The 22,469-nt window shown below is 40.7% G+C and overlaps 2 protein-coding genes across 3 annotated transcripts in view; one reads left to right on the forward strand and one right to left on the reverse strand.

The window, feature by feature from the left end:
* The window catches only part of Pgant2 (polypeptide N-acetylgalactosaminyltransferase 2), a 54,999-nt gene extending 34,409 nt beyond the window's left edge, over positions 1–20,590 (forward strand). The window contains exons 3-12 of the mRNA XM_065486524.1: positions 2,011–2,109; positions 8,633–8,700; positions 15,279–15,344; positions 16,356–16,477; positions 16,745–16,920; positions 17,061–17,164; positions 18,058–18,277; positions 18,348–18,558; positions 19,083–19,199; positions 19,264–20,590. Of these exons, the coding sequence (XP_065342596.1) occupies positions 2,011–2,109; positions 8,633–8,700; positions 15,279–15,344; positions 16,356–16,477; positions 16,745–16,920; positions 17,061–17,164; positions 18,058–18,277; positions 18,348–18,558; positions 19,083–19,199; positions 19,264–19,419 (1,339 nt within the window). The 3' untranslated portion in view covers positions 19,420–20,590. The remainder of the gene's footprint in view (positions 1–2,010; positions 2,110–8,632; positions 8,701–15,278; positions 15,345–16,355; positions 16,478–16,744; positions 16,921–17,060; positions 17,165–18,057; positions 18,278–18,347; positions 18,559–19,082; positions 19,200–19,263) is intronic.
* dbe (KRR1 small subunit processome component homolog dbe) lies at positions 20,588–22,464 on the reverse strand. 2 transcript variants are annotated; one of them, XM_065486532.1, is made up of 3 exons: positions 22,332–22,464; positions 21,536–22,086; positions 20,588–21,136 (listed from the first exon to the last, which is right to left on the reverse strand). In XM_065486532.1, the coding sequence occupies exons 2-3, from the start codon at positions 22,079–22,081 to the stop codon at positions 20,654–20,656; spliced, it is 1,029 nt and encodes a 342-aa protein (XP_065342604.1). In that variant the 5' UTR covers positions 22,082–22,086; positions 22,332–22,464; the 3' UTR covers positions 20,588–20,653. The 2 variants fall into 2 exon arrangements, with proteins under 2 accessions (XP_065342604.1, XP_065342605.1); XM_065486533.1 differs by having other exon boundaries at positions 21,536–22,098.
* Between the last annotated feature and the right edge of the window lie 5 nt (positions 22,465–22,469).

Genomic DNA, 22,469 nt, shown 5'->3' on the forward strand with positions numbered 1-22,469 from the left:
TATAATGAGCCCCTCTCGCGTGAACATCTTCTGTGTATGAATGTGCTCCGAGTTTTGCGGGTGACTGACTATAATAAGCGCTTTATCTTCGCCTGCTCGTGATTTCTTGCTATTCTTGCTAAGTGGTGCGACATTGCTATGAATAAGATAAACCGTACTTGAATGAATCCCAGATGTATAATGGCAATTTATTCATGCTAATCATCCAACTGATACGGTAGAACAATATTTAGAATTAGTTGCAATTACAATCCATAAAAAACGTTTGGAAATTAAAAGCTTAGAAATAATTGAGTCTAGCAATTGGTGGGATTTTTTTCTTCTGGCACTTGGTGTGCTATAAGACACTACCAGATTAATGATACGTCTGCAAAAAATGCAAAACCCAAATCATTCGTTCATTAATATCTCTGATATTTGCATGATGGTAGACTGTTAACATTTGGTTTAGAAATCTATGTTAAATCGCTGACTCGTCCAACGTCGTCACTTTGTCTATATCTATAGTTTTTAGCGGATGGCAAAGCGAACAAGAGTATTATCGATATTTTGTACATGCAGTTTGAATTATTTTGTGCGGTAAATTAATTTAAAGCAAATACATCGCAAGATCTGCGAAATATTTACTTTAAAGACAATCTCTTTAGATATGACAAACAAACAACGATTTTGCACCAAAAGCTCTTTTGTGAACATTGCAACCAAAGTTAAGTGTCAAATATTCCAAGAATAGTCTCTAAACGCTAAACGAACGTCGCCAACTGTCTGATTGATTGAGTGCGCGTCAATTCCACCACTTTTTTCCTCAGACATCTAAAAAGGGTTTGTTGAACCGAACAGAGGCAGGTATCAAATCGGAGCGGACGCCAACGCGAATTTATCAAAGGCATGTAGGTGGAGTACACAAACCAGTCGATGCACTTCATTTGCTATCAAATGAATGTCCCTGCCTGGTAGGTGATAGGTGATGCATGCTTACACTTCGATGCGTGATCTGCAGCTGTCGCTATTTTTCAAAGCGAACAATGAGCTGCGTGATTTCTTTTTCCCAGGCGGCGATAATTATTTGAGCTTTTTTATTAAGTTATTTATCTGCGAGGGAAGTGGTGTATGACACCTGAGAGTTATTGCCACGCATAATCTCTGGTGAGAAAGTGAGTGACTTCCGGTGCTAGGGCAATAATAAGCTGCTTATGGAACCATTTAGAAAAAGCAAAATACACGTAACTGCTGAAAAATGTTGCCAGGAAAGTATAATTAAATGATAAAAAATAGTAATGAACCATTTTTAGTCTATTTGTTGAGGTTTTTCATTTAATTGACGTTTCCTGATTCCTCTCTTTCGTCTGTTTGTTTTAAAATTCTCGATTAGCAAATCACTTTTGAACCCAACCAAAGTCACATCGAAATAAATCACACCATGTGTTTATGAAAATTAATTTTGTCAGTTATTCCCGATTAAAGTAAGTCTTTCTATACTGGCTCTAGAAATATGATATTTTGTTTATGGCAGGAGCGAAATACACATAGCTGTGCTTAGGTTCCAGGTAAATAACGAACATGATTTGCATGATTTATTCACGCTCATATTTCTTGATAATCTCCATATCAAAGCAAGTCCATTCGCACCAATTTAACCATTCGCATTGGGAGTACTACGCCACGCAAATTTCTCCAGCTTGAAAGGGATGCGAGATGCGACAAGCGAGATAATTCTGTGAGGCCGTGCACAAGGAAGGTAGCTGATTAAATTAAAATCTCAGCCTGCGGGCCAAGGCGATTGCTCAATTTGCGAGGGGATTCAAAGTTTGCAGCGTGTAGGCAAACTTTTCTCTTTACATAACGCGCTCTTGTTGCACTACGTCGGGAAGGAGGATCGAATCCTGTATTCTGAAGGCATGCTACAAGATCACGTATTTTATTTTGGACCTCTTGCTTGAGGATTTACGCAGGCCAGCTGAAATTCGATAGTGTCAATTTTTTTAACCATGGGTTGAAATTTGTCCGCAGATGCCGCAGGAAAATGTGGAGGACGGACCTACCGCCCACCAGCGTCATTATCACCTTCCACAACGAGGCACGTTCGACCCTACTCAGAACTGTCGTCAGGTGAGTCAAAATGGTTACGTCTTATTCATTATATGTACATATAATATGATCAAGAATACCTCAACTCCGACGGTAAGCTAATTTTCTATTCAAACCTTATATTTTAGACAAAGATGGAAATTTCTATCTAGAGCGTTTTGCGTGCATTAAAAAATCTCGGAAAAGATGCGATAAAAATCTATCTAAACCAGGAAAAAAAGCATTGATTGGGTTTCATATATGAACTGCGCGCACTCTTTTTGTAACACACGAAGACATTAACACTATTCAAATTTTATGATGTAGCACCTGCTAAAAGTAATTTTTGCTATGGAAATTTTATCCTTTTTGTTCCTTGCAAAAGATTGTTTGATCAATATTTTCAGTGAAAAACTGGGGATAATCATTAATTTACAACTGGTGCAAAAAGCTACTGCTCTGTCTTTGTTATACCTGTTTGACGAACTGCGTCAGAAAAAAAAACTACACGTGCGCCCTTGATGAAAAACGACGAGCTCGGCTCCAACACGGGTTGACTCACGTCGCACGTTGCGCGTGCCAGCTGAGCGGGAGAGATAGAGAGCAAAAAAGGAAAAATGCTGGCCAAAAGGGACCGTGGATGCCTTTCTTTGATCCCCTGCCCATGCCGCTGGCGTGCATTCGCGGACGCAGCTATGGGCATAACGAAATTATCCTCGTGCTGACTGCCCGCCTCGCAAAGTTAATTTTGATGCGACAGACGTGTCACTGATGAGCCGTGCCGGCTAAACACCCCTTTCCCAGCTTTCATCGAGTATATTCTACCCGGTGGTGGTGGGGGTGGGATTCGCCGCCCTCGGCAGACACTTGCTGCCTGCTCTAATGCCAAAGAATGGCCTGATCGCACTCGCGCTTTTTGCGTGTTGCCTGGCCTGCCTATACGTTGAAACAAATAGCGCAAAAGCGGAGGCGTTCTCTTTAAGCCAGAGAATCGACAGGCGGTAAAAGGAAAATTGTGTTGAGCACTTTTACCAGGCGGATTGTGTGTTGAGCACCACTTCCATTGAATGGGCATTCGAGTTTGCTTATTGGAGAAGTTTTTTAGTTAAGCTTTTCATTATTTAGTTTTTAAGCAAACTGCTGCTCTGCTGTTTTACCCAGTTAATAAATTATCAAACAAAATATTGAGCCACTTGAATAAACCTCTCTAGCTTAAAACTTTGTGGTTCTACGCACCGGCACCAGAGATTTACACAACTTTCCGATTTGGAGAGGAAAATTCAGAAAAATCAACGTTGATTTTAAAATGGTGCCTGATTTTAATTCCTGAAAAATAAATATCAAGCTCTTGCAAACCTTTTAGCTTTGAGTCAAACCAGTCAAACCAATCCTCTATAGAGTCACTCGGCAAAAACACTAAAAGAGTGCTGCCGCATTCACCACTTCTCTCTGTTTGACTGTTTTCGCTGCAAAAATGCTCGTGCATAAAATCTTCGTCAGATCCTTCGCAACATCCGACAGATAGAACACACAGAGTCAGGTGGAGCGGCAGCATGTTTTATCGTAATACCATAAAAGCAGCGGCACACGCAGATTTTCGCGCGCAGCACACATTCGCAAAGAGCACCTCCGCCGGTAATGGAAATCTCCTTACACGGAGTGAGCAATTCAGCTCGGCGCGTTTTCCATCAGTTGGATCGATTTGCATATCACAGGGGCATCAAAACGAGAGCGACGCCCCTCGGCTGCAATATTGCTGTGCTTCAGCTCGCACACACACATACACACACGAACATAAGAGCAGAAAGCTTTTTGCCGTGCAGGAGGCGACGGCTGCTTCTTTATAGATTCATAACGCCACGCTGCCTGCGATAAAGATAACGAGAAAATGCGCCGATTTGCACTTGTCGCAGCCGCGAGAATTCTCCTCGGCGGCAGCACGAGCAAATTGCACCGAATTTTCAGCTCTAAACTCGGAGCAGATGCTTCAACCACGACTGGCTGCTCGACTTTTGAGCCGCTGACGGCCGCCAGAAAGTTTGATCAAACCCAAATGAAGATGTTCCGCCGCCTGGCAGCTCGTACTCTGTCTCATTAATTACTTGGAGCTTTGCTCGCGAATGTAGAAAGTCTAGACTTCTGCGTGTTAGGTGAGGTGGAATCTTTAATTAAGAACCGTACTAATTGCTATTCTGTATTCTAATCAGTTCTTTTCTGGTATTCCAAATAAACATTAATTTGCAAATCTGAAAACTCCATTCTCGCAAAAGGGTTTAACGTGAAATATTTTAATGTTCACTAGTCAATATATTTAAGGACTAGATTTTAAAACAACCCCTGCTATTACCAATTTACTTTTTATTTTTTAATATAGCGTCCCTTGCGAATGTGCATTATCTTCTTTACTTATATTCCTTCCTGCTGCAAATGGAAGTTGAGAACGACCATTCTTGCGGATGTAGCATCAAAACAGTGTCTTGCTTTTTTAAGTAACTTCGCTCATATAATCATCATAAAGTTGGCAAAAGTTTCATATTTATCACTGCCGGTATTTATTTTATAGCCAACTCCACTTGTACGTAGCATCATCGCACATGTCTCTTTTTCACGGCGAGAAAAAGAAGTGCATTTACACTCTCAAACCACGTCCACCATTTTTCTTCGTTCATGCGAGCAATGCACCTCTGACGGGCGAGTGGTTATCCTTGGCCCGAGCTCCTTTTTTCTTTCTCTCTCACTCTCGTCTGCAGTGTCTGCCTTTGCTCGGCATTCGCGGCCGCTCTCATTCCACCCGGCGTGCCATCAACATTGAATTAATCACAGCGAAAAGGGGATGCCGCCGTTTGGAATTAACTCCCCATTACTGCACGCAAATGGACGCGCAGACTTTTTTCTTTCATGAGCGAGCGGCAAATGTAGACGGGCCTGCGTCCCCTGAATAATTTATTGCAGAGGGCACATCAACAGCAGGCACAGTCAGGGGTATGAAAAATAGTCAACTCACATTTCATATTTCACCCACTGAATAAAATATTTTTCCATTGAGCGCGTTTTAACTGCATCTGCAAACAAACTTAAAAAAACATACGGGTAATATGTGAGACACTCGCGCAAAAAAAATTATATTTTATTAAACGGAAGCTCATACAAAATTTGTCACGTCCCGCCTACTCACACTTTTGATTTTTTTATTCAGCCAGAAACTTGGCTGCTAAATTTCATTTTGAATGACGTGACGTTTTCATATGAAAAGTGGAGTGGCAGTGTATATAGCAGCAGCAGGGTGAACAGGCAAGAACAAATTGCAGCATCAAAACTTTTCTTATGAATAGAAATGGTGCTCTGAAGACACTCGTCGCGACGCCTGAACGCTTAAATATTTCTCGCCCTTGCACCTTCCGCACAACATGAGATGCCCCGAGAGACAATTGCTACGCGAAAGTTGTCTGCCAAGGCTTAGTGGGTGGTAGTAGGAAGGCTGGCGCTGGGAATGCGCTGGCAAAACGGATCTTTTGACTGATGGGTCTACACAATGCTGTCTGCCGCGACGAAAATAAACTGTTTGCCTGCAAAGCGTCGTTCACTAAACGGAGAAACAGAATGTAGGTTGATTTCTAGAGAAGGAACGAAAATATCTATCTTTATTGAATTCTCGCCATGAAGTATTTTCTCCACAATTATCCAGAAAGAAGCATTTCATCATTCCGCTGCAATAGTTTAATTTTACTCTTGAGCTATGAAAATACCAGGCTTAAATATACCATTTTTTAAATTCAACTGGGATGCGCATTGGTAAAGCAGCTACGAGTTAATTCAAAGGGCTCAGACTCTTAGCCGTGAGTTTGGCCTAGAAATTTCATCTATAGGCACAAAAGCAACTCGGGACTATTCAGCAGCGGCAACAGCAAAGTGTTTCTAATTTTCGCCTGTTTAAGCATGCACACTAGAAATTTAATTAAAAAAAAAAGGAAAACGTGAATTCCACTCAACGACGAGCCCAACAGAGCGAACGGACGAATTCATTTGAAGTTGCAGGAACAAGCGCCGCGAGCCGCCGCCGCCGCCGTGGTCAAACAAAATGAAATAGCTGCGTGCGCCGCGATGCAAATTCCACCTGCAGCTGGTCGAAAACAAAGGGCGAGCTCCACAGAACTGACACTGCTCGAACCCTTTGTTCCTTTGCATACACACACTCTGGAAATTCGAACACAGCAAGTTGATGTTGCCGCGGTTTGCAGTCTGCTCCCTCGCAAGAGACAATAATAATAACAACCAGGCTCCGCTTTCCTCGGATGAATTTTAACTCAGCCGGCTCCGTCTCCACGGCGGAAAACTTTTTAATCAGGCCACGCTTTTTCATCCCTTTGCTCTTTATATACAGCAATTCTGAGCCCCAGCCTGGCGTCCTTTGGTGCTGCTTGTAAATTGATTTTTATCATGCGAACGCCAGGCTCGAGAGCGAAAGAGAGTTTTGCTCTCTGCCGCATTGATTATCAAATTATAATTATTATTTTCCTCCCTACTTAAGATGCGCGCGGGTCTAAAGTTTTTGCTGCTTGGCTCAAAGTTTGCTGTTGGGAAAGTTCCATCTGCAAAGTCTTTTTTCTATCTCTTCCTCAACTCCCCTCGCTTTTTAAATCCGTTTTCAATATACCTCGTGGGGACGGACGCCAACAACGGACGCAGATTAGAATGCGACATTTTCTTTCCGTTTAAAAAAATAAACGTAGACGATTCTGTTCGTTCGTTCGTTGTTTGTCTGATTGGCAAGATTGGAAGTATTTCTAGTGTCAACACCCTCTACAACTGAATACAGTAGACATTGAAATCGCTGTTTTCAGCTTTTATTTATTATTTTAGCACACTTAATGTAACTTATTTTTGGTTGAAGGGAAACTAGAAATAGGAAAATGAGATGTTTTGCTTGCAGAATTTTAAAATGAATTATTTGAAAATTTCTATGAATGAGTTAAACGTGGTTTCGTGAAAAGATTATTGGGTTAGTTACAAAATCCAATCAGATTATTTTATAAATATAATAAGGTAACTGTTGTTTATCCTTTTTCACATTTCCCCGTAAAAGATTTTATTTTGCTGGATTTCCTGCTTGATTTCTGTTGGCACATAATATATCATCGTAATTGGGGCTACATAATCAGTCGATAAAGAGATATTTTGATAAACTTGACGAGAACTGTCAGAGGTTGAACAAACAATTGAAAATGAGGAAAATTTTGGCATTAGCGGTTTATTGCCGATATATAGGAGGGAAAGCACTAAAGCTAGTATCGATTGAACTGGCTCACCTGCGCCGGCAAGCATTAATAAAGCCGGCGGCGAGACTGCTTCTGACGCAACTTTATGCGACGTATGATTCGCTTTAATGCACCGCATTTATTACACACCCCACGCTGCCGGGGCAAAAATGAGCCTGAGCCAAAATGACTAAATATATACACGCGCGCGTGCCGCAGTGGTGCGCAAGAAAAAACGAATTATAAAAAGTGACATCTTTTTCAAGCTCAAGCGCATTTTTCTTTCCGCGAGACGAAAATCTGCTTGAGTCAGTAACTTATGACTGCGCGTAATTTATGTCCCCTTAATGAATCGTGCCCGCTGGAGACTGCGCTTTATTATTTTTGTGCGCGCCCGGCCTTTGCCAGCTTCTTAAAAGCAAAATGCTGACGGCGGAGAAAAATCCAGCCGAGTATTTGTTGCTTGATGGAGCCTAACCCACAGCCCCGACGACCAAGTTTTAATTAGCTTGCGTTTCCATCTGCTAAACTGTTGCATTTTTTTCTTAAAATTTCTTTTATTTCTGTACAAAAAGTTAGATTAGTCTCTTCAGAATATTTCCACTACATATTTACAGACAGATTGAGTATTGGCGGAGTGGTTAAATTATTGTCACATGTCTTATTTCCTCAAAAATCAGATATTTAATGCAATAAAAAGCTTTAATCCAGTAAATCCTATTCTGACCTTGCTGTCTTTTCAAATTTCTCCTCTCCAACAAGTCGGTAAACAAGATTTTTCAATACCAAAAAAGAGTGAATTTAGCATCTTGAACGTCAAAATATGTTCTGCGTGTTCGATCAGTATACAGCACATCTGGTTAATCGAGGAACTGTCAGTTGTCGAGAGTCCAATATACATTTTCTGCATGTCAGAAGCTGAAGCCTGACGCATAAAAATAATTTAATGCGTCTAGCGTCTCAGTGTGCGGTGCGTTCTCAGTACACGTAAGAGTTCGGGCACACAAAACTCGGTCTGACAGGTAGGCATTAATAACTTTTGAGCGAAGCCAGCGGTGGTAGCGGCGGTGTTTTAATGCGTGCGTCGTCGCATGCCAAAAAGGTGTGCATTTTGCATGCAGAGCGCAAAGACGTGTGAGCTACCGCGTCTTATTAAAATTCATGTGAGCTCCAGTGCTGCTGTTAACCCCTTTGATATGCTTTCATTAGTTTGAATTTCATTCAATTTAATGATAAGTGTGCGTTCTGAGATAATTGAAATGCTGATTTCGGTTCAGTTGGTTACTAACATTTTCTTCTGTCTGTTCCAGTGTCTTAAATCGCAGTCCACTACACTTAATCCACGAGATCATCTTAGTTGACGATTTCAGTGACGATCGTAAGTATTTTCGAGGCTACTAAATTTATAGGGACAGTTTTGAGCTGGCCAATCAGTATTGTAAAGGGTTGACAGGAAATAAAAGCGATCCAATTCAATCAACGCGTCCGCTTATGCATTAATTAATCTGCCTGCTGTACGGTCAAGCTCGATTGGGTCGATCGACAGATTTGCAAATGAGGATCACCATTTTGTTAGTAATTTGTTGCGATAAATAAATGCTAGCGGGAATGAAAAACAAGTTGGATTCTGAAGCGCTAAAGAGGGTGACTGGCAATCAGATAGAATTAATCAGCTGGAAATAGTACATGTATAATTGCTCTGATCTGATGATATATGTACAACAAGCATGTTTAGCCTCGTGATCAATTCATAGAGTGGAACGATTCACTGCATATTTTTTTACGAAACGAGTGTTGTTTTCAGGCTGGATTAAATATTTCAAACGAATGCACAATTTTATGAATTAAAATTACAAATTTAGCCGGTATTAACCAAATTTTAGCCCATTTGCAATGACATGCGGAAATAATATTTTCATTTCACATGGGTAGATCCATTAATAGAATTTGAATTACCTGTCAAGGAAAATTCAATTCCCATTCCCAAATTGAATTTACTCCTGAAATAATTTCATATGGTACAATATGGCAATCGTATAGCACCGCAGGATGTTTGTGGATGCGGTATAAATCATACATTTTCTAACAATTCCCGCCGCATCATCCCCGTCTGTGGTACTCCAAGAGAAAAGGGTGCATTTTTATTCACCCGCAGCTCGACGCCGAGCGCGGAAAAGACTGGAATCCAGCCTGATAAAGATCGTGAGCACCAGTGGGGGTTGAGTGTGTGTATTGTGCGCCACTTCTGTTTGCCTTTGAGATAAAGAACGGACTGGTCTGGTGCCGGGCACAAAAACGTCGGGAATTCCCGGGCCGCTGCGGTTTGTGCACTCAATTCAGAAAGGCAATCGCCGAGCCGGGGGTGAACCGAAATCAGCATTATACAACGAGCAATGCAAGAACGCTTATTTATCCCTCCGCTGGATCTTGCCCCCGGCACGGCGTGCTTATCGATTCTGGTTGAAAAGCATTAAAAAACGTCAGCGTGGCTGGCGGACGCATAACTCATCGTCGCGCGGCTCCCACGAAAACGGTGAGCCTAGAGGTGCATGGATATAATCAGAATAAGATCGAAATAACGGAGCACCCGCGTGGTTATAAATGGCAGCTCGCCGCCGCGGGTTTTGTTCGCGTTTGTCATTTTTGCAGATTAATTTGGTCCCCTTGGCTGGCAAATTGTTGCTGCTGTCGCTCGCTGGTGCAAAAATATTCACCCTCGTCGCGCGCGCCGTAATGAAGAGCAGCGGATTTACGCACTCGGCAATTCAAATTCGCCGCTCGTAAAACGGAAAATGAAAGGCATGCTCGGCTGCGCCGCGATTCCGCATTTGTCCTTTGGCTATAAACAATCTCTTGCTAATGCCGCCTGATTGTCGCCAATTTGCGCATTTTGCTCATGTTCGTGATGTTACCCATTGCTTTGTTTGTTTCCTCCCATGTTTATTGGTAGATGCGTTTTTATTTCATGCTATGTACTCGTTTATTTATAAACACGGTTCTCTCTGCTAAAAGAGACGGGGACATCGGGTTTAATACAGTCTTCTTTAAATTGTTTAAATTGAAAAAGATTTGATCTAAGTAGCTTATTCAAATTTATTACAACTATCCTAGCATATTTAATGATGAATTAATGAGACGTCATCGTTTCCTATGCTCACTTGAAAAAAGTTTGAACAATAACCTGATTCGCAATAGAAAAGTCCTTGCAACTAAAAAGATCAGAAAATATTAAAATTTTATAGCTACATATAGCTTCAAACTATAATCACGCCCGTACTAATTGCAAACGAAAACACACACGGTCTGCCAAGTTAGCACAAGGCCAATATTTCAGTGCAAAACATCATTTGATGCCTGTGCTGTGCGCGCGACGATGTCCCAGCGCCTGCTGCTAATTATTATTTGAGCCTTGGCGTGGGAGCATGTTGAGTCTCGGTCATTATGCGAGGACCCGACTCCCTGTGTGTGTATGTTTGTCCGCATTTGCTTGTTCGCTGGGCCATTATCGCCGGTCGCGCGCTCACCGCACCCATACGCGTGCATGCACACACAAAAGTAGCGCGGTGGTGAAGACGCACATACAAGGTCCAAACGAGTTTTGGATTAATGAAAAAGTAAAACACAAGAGATTATCAATATGCTGGATGGCACAAAAGAGCTCGGCGCAAAAATGAAAATAGCAAGCACAATGGTGGCCCCGTCAATGCCGCCCAGATGATAATTTAACACCGCGCTCGCCTTGTTTCGCGCAGAGTTAGTATTTACCAGCGGAACATGTGAAATTGCCGGCGAACACACACTCGTCCGCCGCTTGGTGAAATTCCAGGATTATTACAATCCCACCTAGGCTGGCAAACGAGGATTACGGCCTTGTGTTAATAACCCGGGATGTATGCATTCTGCTAAAGCTCCAGCTGCCACTGCTGTCGTTTTTCCTCCCACGAACTGCAGTTAGATAAGAGATTAGCTAACCCCAATTTATTTTCCATTTAACCTACATTTTTTAGAATAACAAAATTAATTTTAATGTTTTTATTAGAACAGTTGCATGATGGGAGCAAGAGAATAGAGAATTCCATTTGTGTTTCTCTTTATTTTTGTTTTATCATAAAAATTTGTAATTGCTTGTATTCATTCACATTTTGTATTTTATCTCAGGTCACGCATTAAAAAAATTTAGTTCAACCTAAACTGAAGTAAAAAGGATTTTGTTTCTTTCTTTTAATGCACTGGTGCGAACTCGTGTAACAGTTTGCTGCATATTTGATTATTATATTCCGTGATTAGTTTGGCGTGTGAATTCCTGACTATAAAATCCTGGCCTTTTATAACATCGTCTGGTCAGATAAGATACAAAGCGGTTTATCAAGCAGCTGCGCTCTCTCTTGCTGAGTATGAGCTCCTGGCAAGAAAGCAGGCCGGTTTCTTGGTCATGCCAACCGCGACGGCGGCTGCCGCAGTGAAAAGCGGCGATTCTGCCTGCCGAGTTTGCGTTGTCTCGGCTCGAATTATATATTTATACCGACCGTGCCACGCCTGCCCGCGGTGTCTATCACGAGACCCAACCTTCTCTCGCGGCATGAGTGCCGGGCACAAAACTCGAGCATGCTGGAGCTCTTTAAAAGTCGCTGGTGCGCTACTTGAAATTGACTTGTCCGACTAGGTACCACAGCGATAATTTATGCTAGAGTGCTGCTACAAGTTCAAGGACGAATCGCTAGAAGATGTTTTGACAGTCACTTTAAAAATAATATCTGGACACACAAAGTGAGTTATTTATAAGTGTGAATATTGTATTTTTACCCAAAATTGTTTTATTTATTTACAATGCCGACTCTTTAAAATCCTACGGTAGTCAAAACTTAACACAAATGCATTGTCATTCCATCAGTAGTTTTCTACTTTGTCTGGCAAGAAGAACATTTGAGCTTTAATTAAATCTTCAAAACAACATTGTGCAAGCCAAAAATAACATCACGTCTACAAACATGGCAGGTGTGCCAACTCTGGCCAAAAATTAAAAACTTCACCTTTCATTTTCATGGTCGCTTGTGAATAGAATGATAATTACCTATTAGAAACTGCTCGTTGACACCTCGCCTAACCAATCTAGTTCACGTGAGCGCACGTCATTGCGGCCTTTGTTCAACACAAGGCTGGCGAAGATATTTTCTTGCTTGAAAAATAAAAAATTGCGCTGCGGTGTACATACACTTATTCGGCGACGAGAGTTCACAAGGTGGTACCGCATGACATTAAATATTTATGTAGTCAGGCGGCCTACACAATGCACCAGTTTTTAGGGTCGTCGGGGGCAATAACTCCTCATGTGTCTGCTCTCTGCCGCTACCGCTGCTTGCCTTCTACTTTTCCATCCACGAACCGTATTTTGTCAATTTTTTCCCTCAGAATTATATTGCGGACGGGAATTGAGAGATCATTCCCGTTCGCTCCTCCGCGTCTCGTGAGCAGCAGGAAATTGAAAGCGGCGGCTTTTCTTTCCTCCTCCAGGCTCATCATTTCTCCGGCTCGTTGCCTCTTGCATTTCGGCCTGATCTGAAAGCCAGGCGAGTAGAAAATATGAGGCGCGAACAACCCAATATACAGCGAGCCGCAGCCTCTGCGAATTCCGGCTGTGGCACTAAACCGCACACCACCACCGCCGGCAGCAGACTCCTTGCTGATATAGGTGTTTTATTTATTCGGACGGAAAATTCGGTCGGCTGCTGGAAACCCTCCGGGGAAGAATTCTGAATTTATCTAATTTTGCACACCCCGCGTGAAGAAGCGAGCTGGTGCGAGGCTCATTTTCATAATTTTATAAATCGCTCGCAATTTCAGCGTGGAATTTATGGCCCCAGAGCCGGTGGTGGAAATATGAAATGGGTTGAATTTGCATACTTTCTCCCAGGGTAGATGCAAAATGGGTAAAATTTAAGTGGGACCTCCGCCCCTTGGATTGTGCCGCAGTACTCCCGTGACGCGTGATTTTTACATAAAACTTCAAAAGTGTATGAATATGTAATGCCCCGGTATGTTCGTAAAACGTGAATAAAACCTGAAAGCAGTAGAAAATGAGGCTTGAATGACAATTAATTTCATTTTATACTTGACCCTACTCATGCAAGAAAGTGTCCAGGATAAAAATGTCAAATTTTGACATTTCAAAAGATGCGTTTTAAGTTGATTTTATTTGCAGTTATCAAGGCTGTCACATCGTTGAATATAAAGGATGAAAAATGTATTAATTTATGCCAAGAACCAAAAATCTTTTTATTTCCTAATTTTGTCAATTATATATCATCATCACATTCGTAGTCGCCAATTTAATTAAAATTGAGAGCCATTAAATATAACGGTCTCTGCTTTCAAATGGTCTAATTATATTAAAATTTACACAAAAATCCACCGCGAATCCAATTTTTCAAAAATTATTTGAACATTTGAAACAATCACGCGATTTGCAGCAGTGGATGTCAGAGAGCAAAAACAATGCGCGTTGATTGATTGGTTCAAAACTAGTGGCCGCACGAGGCAGACGATAAAAAGCGGATTTGTGCATATGGCAGAGGACACATTTTATCAGCACACAAACCGAGCGAGCGCTCTTTTCGTCTCAGTAATTATGGATTCCACATTAGCCCCTGCCAGAGCGAGCGTATGCAACCGGCTCGACGCGCCGTCTGCTTTGCCAGAATCGGTCGGCTGGATGGCTGGTCGGTGTTTGTTGTGCGCTGGTGCTGGAGCTGGCCCGATTCAATCCAACCGGAAAATTGGACGCAAAAATTTGCTCAAAAAAGCGAAGCGTCAAGTGGAAGGACAAAAAGCGGGAGAAATGTGAAGAGAGTCAACTCGAATTGCGTGCCTGAAAAAATGGCGCTCAGCGTCGCGGAAAATAATTTTGGTAATTTGATTTATAGAGTAGCTGGGCCGCGCTTGCATGCTCAAGAGGATTTATACCCTCGTGTTTTATTCGCTCGGAAATGCGACAAGCTGAATTAGCAGACTTTATTTATCGCCGTGCTCAAGGAAATGGAAGAGTTGTGCCCCGCTTTTTCTTCTGTGTAAACATAAGCTAACTGCAAATTGCGAAAAATATACAAATTTATGCCGTGGATAATTTAGGCTCTATCTCCAGGACAACGCTAAAATAATGTTTTGGTATTTCTTAATTGGATTATAGAAACATTTTTGCCAGGAAGCGTTTGAATTAAATTCAAATTTTCACCAAGCGGAACCTGCAGACGATAAACATCATACCGCTTTGAAATCCTCCGCGTTGTCATTTTTAAAAACCTTCCTTGTTTGTTTCCTTTGTGTGACAAGCGGATGCCAGCCCGTTTTTCGCACGTCCCGCGCGATGTTGTGAAAAGTGAGTGTGACAATTTTTGATTTTGGGAAACAAAACACCGTTTGTCAGTGACGAAAACAAAAATACCCTTGGTGTAGTGTGCGCACGAGCCCGTCACAAGCACGCCCGCCGCTGTTTTTGTCACCATTGTTTATTTGTGCAAAAAGGTCTCCCTCGTTCTATTCGTGTGCCAAATGCGAGTTAAAAAATTATTTTGAGCACAAATGGCCATGCATATTTATGTTAAATCGCTTGGATTGATGTGGACTAACGAGCAAATAAATGAAATTTCCGTCAATTGTTGAATAGGAGTGATTCTAGATATTTGAAAATGGGAAGGAAAATTTACTTGTTAAAAACAAAATTACTTCAAATAGGAATTGAAATATTATCTTCTCTAAAGAACACAATAATTTGTATTTAAAATAATTTAGGCTATATGAATAATAATTCACAAGGACTTTTACTATTAGCAGATAGATTTTTAAAATTGCAAAACGTACTCTCTAATTAAACCTGATTTTCACCAAACTGGCTTAACAACTTTCAATAGAAAACTCACGAGCTGATAAACATACTAATTTTCTCATTACCTTTGCTTCCAGCCACTGATGGAGAAGAGCTCGCCAAGATCCAGAAGGTCAAGGTGCTTCGCAACGATAAAAGAGAAGGTGAGAATTTCTTTGCGCTTTACTGAGGACAGTACTTGGAGATCTCTTTATTTCTCTCCGCATCGCGACTGCGAGCTCACTTTTATCGGCCCAACATGACCCTCCCAGCTCTTTTTCTCTCTCTAGCTCTGCGAGAAAATGATGCGAAACGGCCAGTCTGGCTATTAGCTCTTTGTTTTTTGCTTTGTTGTATGCGGTTTTGCCAAGAATACACTGCTGCAAGAGCTCATTTCCGATGATTGCACTTCACTTGCACGCATCACATAAGCGAGGCTAATTAATTATTTGGCTCGCACCTACTCAACCATTCCGTTCAGCAAACCAATCGCTGACTCGGCGCTTCCAAACTGCTCTACAGAACAAAACCGAGTTAATGGCAATCGCCTCGTTTAGCCTCCCTGCTGACTCTCAATTTGTAGTGATTCTAAGTAGTAGACAAGAAAACATTTCTGCTGGAAATGTTTGTGCAGGGGGTGAAATTTGATGCAAAAGTGTTAGTGAAGTTGTAATGACTGAAAGACAAAAGTTATCTCACATTTCATCTCGAGTTGTCTGTATGTGTGTGTTTAAATTCTTTGCTCTCGACAGTTAATATTTGATAAATTGCTATTTTATGTTTACTGACTAGTTAGGCATGTCAATATATTTTATCAAATACATTATTCTAATATTATCTCGTTACCATGAATAACACACAAAAAGCGCCATGAATTAAACTTATGTTTTTGAGTCAAAAGCTTATGATGAAAATATCTAGATTTCTGAACACACAAATACACTAGTCAATTTATGTGTCGAAAATCACCATCTGAGTCCTCCGACGACTATTTCAAAATAAGCATTCTCTCAGCAACAATCTGCACACGCTGCAAATGTTTTGTTTAGTCGAGTTGAGCTAAATGTTAGCGCAGCTGATTTAGCACGAAAGTGTCGTCCCCTGTTCTGCAGTTAGCGGCCGAAATCAGTGGAGATGAGCATCATTGTGACAATTGGGTTGATGATTCATTTCAGGACTTATGCGGTCGCGCGTGAAAGGAGCGGATGCTGCCTCAGCCCCGATCCTCACATTCCTCGACAGCCACTGCGAGTGCAATGCCAACTGGCTGGAACCCCTCTTGGAGAGGGTGGCAGAGGTCGGTGCCCATTAATTAAGAATAATGATTTAGCGAAAGCTCTAGCACCAAATTTTAATTCTAATTTAAGTTTAATATTTAATTTTTAATAAAATAAAATGAATTTATTTACTGCATATCTTGCTCCACTTCTAAGTGGTGTGTCGATTGTTAAATTTTTTAAAAAAATCCACATTAAACAAAATAGACAATTTTATTTGCAACATTATTATGGAAAATAATCTTATATAAATGCAATCCTCTCAAATGAATTGAAATCATTTCCAGGATCACAACAGGGTAGTGTGTCCTATAATCGACGTGATTAGCATGGACACATTCCAGTACATTGGTGCCTCCTCCGATCTGCGAGGTGGATTCGACTGGAATCTGGTTTTCAAGTGGGAATACCTTTCCAGCGAGGAAAGGGCCAAGAGACAAAAAGACCCATCTTCAGCTATCAGGTTTGCATATCGCAAGTTAACTCACGCAAAAAAAATCTATCAATTCAAGCATTGCAGTTTCTTGCTCGTCGACGTTTGAGAAAAATTTGTATTCCATTTAATCTAATTAAACTTACAATTTTTACGCATCACAATTTTAGGACACCAATGATTGCTGGAGGACTTTTTGTGATAGACAAGGCATACTTTGAAAAGCTTGGAAAGTATGATATGGCGATGGATGTTTGGGGTGGTGAGAATCTAGGTGAGTTTTGGTCTTCTTGAGTAACAATATTTTTGTGGCTCTTTCGCTTACCCAACATGAGGGCAAACCATTTTGATTTTATGTTGGGTTTCTTGGTGCGTGAATCACGGCCTGCACTGACCGTGACTGAGTTCACTCGGATTCACAAACAAACACGCACCTGCCCATGGGGTAAAAAGCAATAATTTAGTGGTCACTGTGTGTGATTCCTGCCGATATAGCACTTTTATATAACCACACGCGGTGCCAATTACTCGATGTTGCTGCATTTAATATCATTCCGTGGATCGTGATTGTTATCGTTATAATATCCTTTTTGGTTGCGGGAGACCTAATAATTTTTTCAAATTGTAACCTTTTTTAGCTCCTCTAGAAACAGAAGAGTTCGCTATTTTATCTCGCAATAGTTTCTTTTTTAAATGAATAATTTAGTTTGTGCAAGCATATCTTTTTAGACGTTTTAAACAAAGAGAGAAGCCCGATTTCAGCAAACTTGTGTCATGGTCAATCGAGTCAACTTGTATAGAATGCCTTAATACGCGCGTCGTGGCCGTAAAAGCAAAGGCAACCTTCTCGTAATAATGCCTCATTGAATTATTTGAACGTATGGCTTCTATGCTTCTGTAAAACCAATTAAGACCGAAGCATCAATTTATGCCGCCATTTCAACTCAGTATAGGCAAATTTCTCAGTTTACTTTTCCTAAATTTCAAAGCTTCATTGTCTGGAATAGAAAATGAAGAATACCTCTTTTGTGATTTTTATTTCATGCCATGAAAATTTACATACTTCTTGCAACAACTTTCTATGCAAGGTGAGCGTTTTTCATTTATAAATTTCAACTCCAAGATCTTCCACCTTTTCCGTCAAGTTGATTTGAAATATTTCCGCAGAAATTTCCTTCCGAGTGTGGCAATGCGGCGGCAGCCTGGAAATCATCCCGTGCAGTCGTGTGGGCCACGTCTTCCGCAAGCAGCATCCCTACACCTTCCCCGGGGGTAGTGGCAACGTCTTTGCCAGAAACACGAGGCGCGCTGCCGAAGTGTGGATGGACGACTACAAGCAGTTCTACTACGCAGCCGTGCCTCTTGCCAAGAACATCCCCTTCGGAAAGTAAGCCATTGCCGCGTCCATTTCGCCTGACACGGGTAAACTTAATTAATTTATTATTGCTCCGCCGTAGCATCCAGAGCAGACTCGAGCTAAGAGACCGCCTGCAGTGCAAGCCGTTTAAGTGGTACTTGGAGCATGTGTATCCAGAGCTGACCGTCCCCGACTCGATGGACATCGCCTTTGGCTCTGTCCAGCAAGGCTTCATGTGTCTGGACACCATGGGCCATTTGCTTGACGGCACGGTTGGCCTCTTTACCTGCCATGACAGTGGTGGAAATCAGGTAAAAACTGGTTTGCTAGAAAATCTAATTAGCTGATAAAATTGCTGCTTTTTTAATTCACAAGTTGAATGCTATTAAGTATGTCTGGCCTGGTTATGAAATATTTTTGGAATGAAGATTTTGAATAAATTATCCAAGCTTGTCCATCAAATTACCTTAAAATGTTAAAGGGAAGGATTAAATAATAATAGCACTGAGGCGGATGTGCTAGAATTTGGAAATATTTGGAAATCATTCCATTTTTTTTTTAATTTGCTGACGCATCCTCAGTTTTGCTATGGACATTTCTGCGACTAAGCTATTGCTCTGATCCTTTAAAATCAACTAACTATTATTCTGGCCAGTTAGAATTTTGGAATATTCAAATGGCATGTTAGTTTAAAAAATAAAATCGAAAGCAACTAAGAACACATTTTAACTCCTAAACCTGACTATTTGCCCAAACTAAAGTGTGTAGATCAACAGTTATAACATATTTAAGACTAGTTTATGCACAGAAACTTTCTAACTATACAATTTTTTAGGAATGGGCGTTCACTCAAAACGGCTTGATTAAGCATCACGACCTGTGTGTCACGCTGGTGCAGGCGGAGCCTGGATCATCATTAAGATTAAGACCTTGCACAAATTCATCTTTGCAGGTAAGTTATTCAATATCTCTCAAAAGTCAAAATACAATTTTTACACCGATTCTTATTTTTGCAGAAATGGCACAAACCCAGTGATAGAGGGATGCTGCGCCACGCTTCCTACAACTTGTGTATTGACTCAAGAAGTGTCCGGAGTCAGGGCTTAACAGTCAAGTCTTGTGACCACGATGCCCAAAGTCAAAGGTGGAAATTTGCCCTCAATCGGTCGTGATAAACTTTTTAGCCCAGATTATTGTTTTCATTTATGAGATTACGCAGCACATGAAAGTATTAGGCTGAAAATACTCTTTTTGTATCTGTTATGTGAAAATTTATTGTTGACCCAAAAGAAAAATGCAATTTGTGTGACAGTAATTGTGTGCGTGTTCGGGGTTTTGCGTCGTTTTAAGATGTGAAGCATCCGAAATGAGAAGACTTAGTGAGTCTGTGCGGGGAATGGAATTTTGCTACCATTTGTTTGTTTTATTGTTTAAAAAGCAAGTCATCACTGTCCAAACTCTTACGTAAAAGACTTTTTGATTTTAAATTGTTGAGTTGGCTCGTAAACAACAGAAAATCGTTGTTTATTTTTGTATTGCTCATGTAATGGAGCAGTCCACTGTCCTAATTGTGCTGTAAAGGGCACAATGTCTGCAAGCGGTTTTGCAGACTTGCAAGACTTCTTAATCTACATGGGAGTAACTGAGTAGGGTTATTTTTTTAGATAATTTCTTATTTTGACTCGTTGACTGTTATTAAGAATTTTCTCGCGCGAATCTTAAGCAAGGAGTTCTTATTTCCTCCGAACATTTCTTCATCTTTTAATTTGAATCACTGACAATACGATATAAATAATTAGTCAATAATGGATTCTTGAGATGTTTGCTTGATTCACGCTCATGTTAGTTTGCACAACTCGGGGCCAAATTCAGCAAATACAATGCTTTCCCCTTGTGACAGGGCATCAATTTTTCGCAATTGGCTCACTTCTTTGTTCGCCAAACGGGAAACTGAACTCAAATTATTATTGTTAACGAAATGAGAAAATCATGTGCCACTGAATGTTGTGTGCTTAGATGTTGGCACACACAGACAATAATTGATTATTCAATAACAGCGGCTTATTTTTAGTCAAAGTATTTCAAGTAATGGAAATCAAATCTTGCGAGTATTGCGCTGGAATTATGCGAAAGTAAGTACTTAATAAGAAACTTGAAAAATACATTTTGTATTAAGCTTCCTGAGATGTGATTCAGTTCAACATTCCTCGTGAAGTAATAAAATCATATTTGCATTGAAACGATTTGTTGAAAATTTGTAAGTATTACAGACCTATCAATGAATCATTGTAAATGTTCACAACTAAATTTATGACGACAATAAATCATTGTAATTACATGTAATTTGCGTAATTTGATTTATTAATTAAGCGTTGCAAAATCATATACACCTTTTTGAGCCATAACTCAAGCTAGCCGCTTCTTCTTTTTTTGGGAGCCAACAATTTTCTTTTTAAACGCCTCAACGTCAATCTTTTCCTCAACTTTCTGGATTTTTGGCTTGCTGACACTTTGTTCTTCTGGAGGCACAAATGCTTGTTGGCGTTTCTCCTGCCGCTTCTTGTTGGCTTCCTCATGTTTCTCATCCCTTTCCTTCCTCTTCTTTGCTCTCTTCTGGGCTTCATTCAAGAAGAATTCGCCAGTGGCAAGCTGCTTGTCAATTTTACTCTCAGGCTGTGCAGGTGGGAATGGAGTGTATTCCTTCTTTGTCTTCTTCTTCTTGGGCTGCTTTCGTTTACTCAAATTCTTTGAGTGAATCTGTGGCAAAAATCTTTCCCAATTTTCATTTTTAAGCTTCGGATCCTTCATCAGCTCTTTCTTGATCATCAAAGCTTTAATGTTGTAGATTGGGTGGACGTTGTTCATGGTGTCCTCTACTATCCTCCTGACCTGAAATCAAATTGAAAATAATTTTAAGATTATCTTAAAAATTATAGCCATGGTTGGCATCCTGGAAGTCACTAAAATTGTAGATTATATATGCGATTACTGAAAAATCCGTAAAATGCAACAAAATAATCCTGAGGAGGTGAAGGGCCCAGATCGCTGTTTTTAGTGCAAAATGGAAAGGGTAATCACATATAATTTGCCAGAATACTACAAGGTTATAATCTGGACAAAAACGATCTTTTAGTGCCATAATTTATAATATTTAGCGGATGAGCTCTTCCAAAATTGTTTATTTAGTGCTGAAAATTATAGTTCCCTTAAGAAAAAAAAGTTTTAATAAAAATTTTGAGACCAATAATTGATAGTAAATATTTGAGGATTATTGAAAAATCAAAATACCTGCTGCAGACCCTTGTAAGGTCCCAAGGCAGACACAGTTTGTCCCTGCACGAGCACGTAGCAGTTGGTTAGCAGCTCAATAGATTTAAGTGTGCAGCCATTTGGTCCGATGAGTCTCTGTCGCCTTTTGACGAATTTTTCTTTCTTCCTTACAAGCGAGCCAATCTTGATGATGTCGCTGCTAACATCATCCTGCAGCACTCTCACAGCTTGCTCATAGGGTACACTCCTGGCCATCAGTTTGATCATGTCCCTGGCTTTTAAAATTACGTATGGGTCCCAGGTCTTCCTTGTCGTCTTCACAGTCATGCTGCCTTCCAGGCAATCTAGACTCGCATTGATGCCAAATTCTTCTAAAGATTTTTTCACCAGGGGCCAGCACTCTTTTAGATATTTTTCCCTGTACTTTGGGAATAGGGTGGCGAATGAACTCTCCTCCAACAGTCGGTGCTTCATGTCACCAGGTTTGAATTCAGGAAGTTTGAGGCTCCAGGCATTGTCCACAGGGGCGGTAGATTTTGGCAGATCTCTTGATTCTTCTTCCATTTCGGCTGAAAAAATCACTTTAAGGTTTGAATAATCATTAATAATTATATTTATGCATGTATAATATTATGTTTACAGTTAAAAAATCTGTCTTAAAAAGCTTAAAAAGACTAATAAGGTCTTTTGATCCCGATTTTAAATTTGTATTTTTGAGTCTAATTACTGTTTTGAGAGGATTCCAATCATTATAAACTGAAGAACATTGCATTGCAATCTTAATCTTGCTAAAATTAATAAGGATCGGACTTACCTAGGTCACAAATCGATTAAAAAATAGGCAAAACACTCATAAATCCAGCTTTGCCCACGTGAGAAAATTTGTTTACAGCGCCAGCTGTCGATGGCCGCTTTTTGGAGAGTGGCGCTACCATCGACCGAGCTCTTCCCA

This window comes from Cloeon dipterum, chromosome 3 (genome assembly GCF_949628265.1).
Source record: "Cloeon dipterum chromosome 3, ieCloDipt1.1, whole genome shotgun sequence".
In the NCBI taxonomy this organism is placed as follows: domain Eukaryota; kingdom Metazoa; phylum Arthropoda; class Insecta; order Ephemeroptera; family Baetidae; genus Cloeon; species Cloeon dipterum.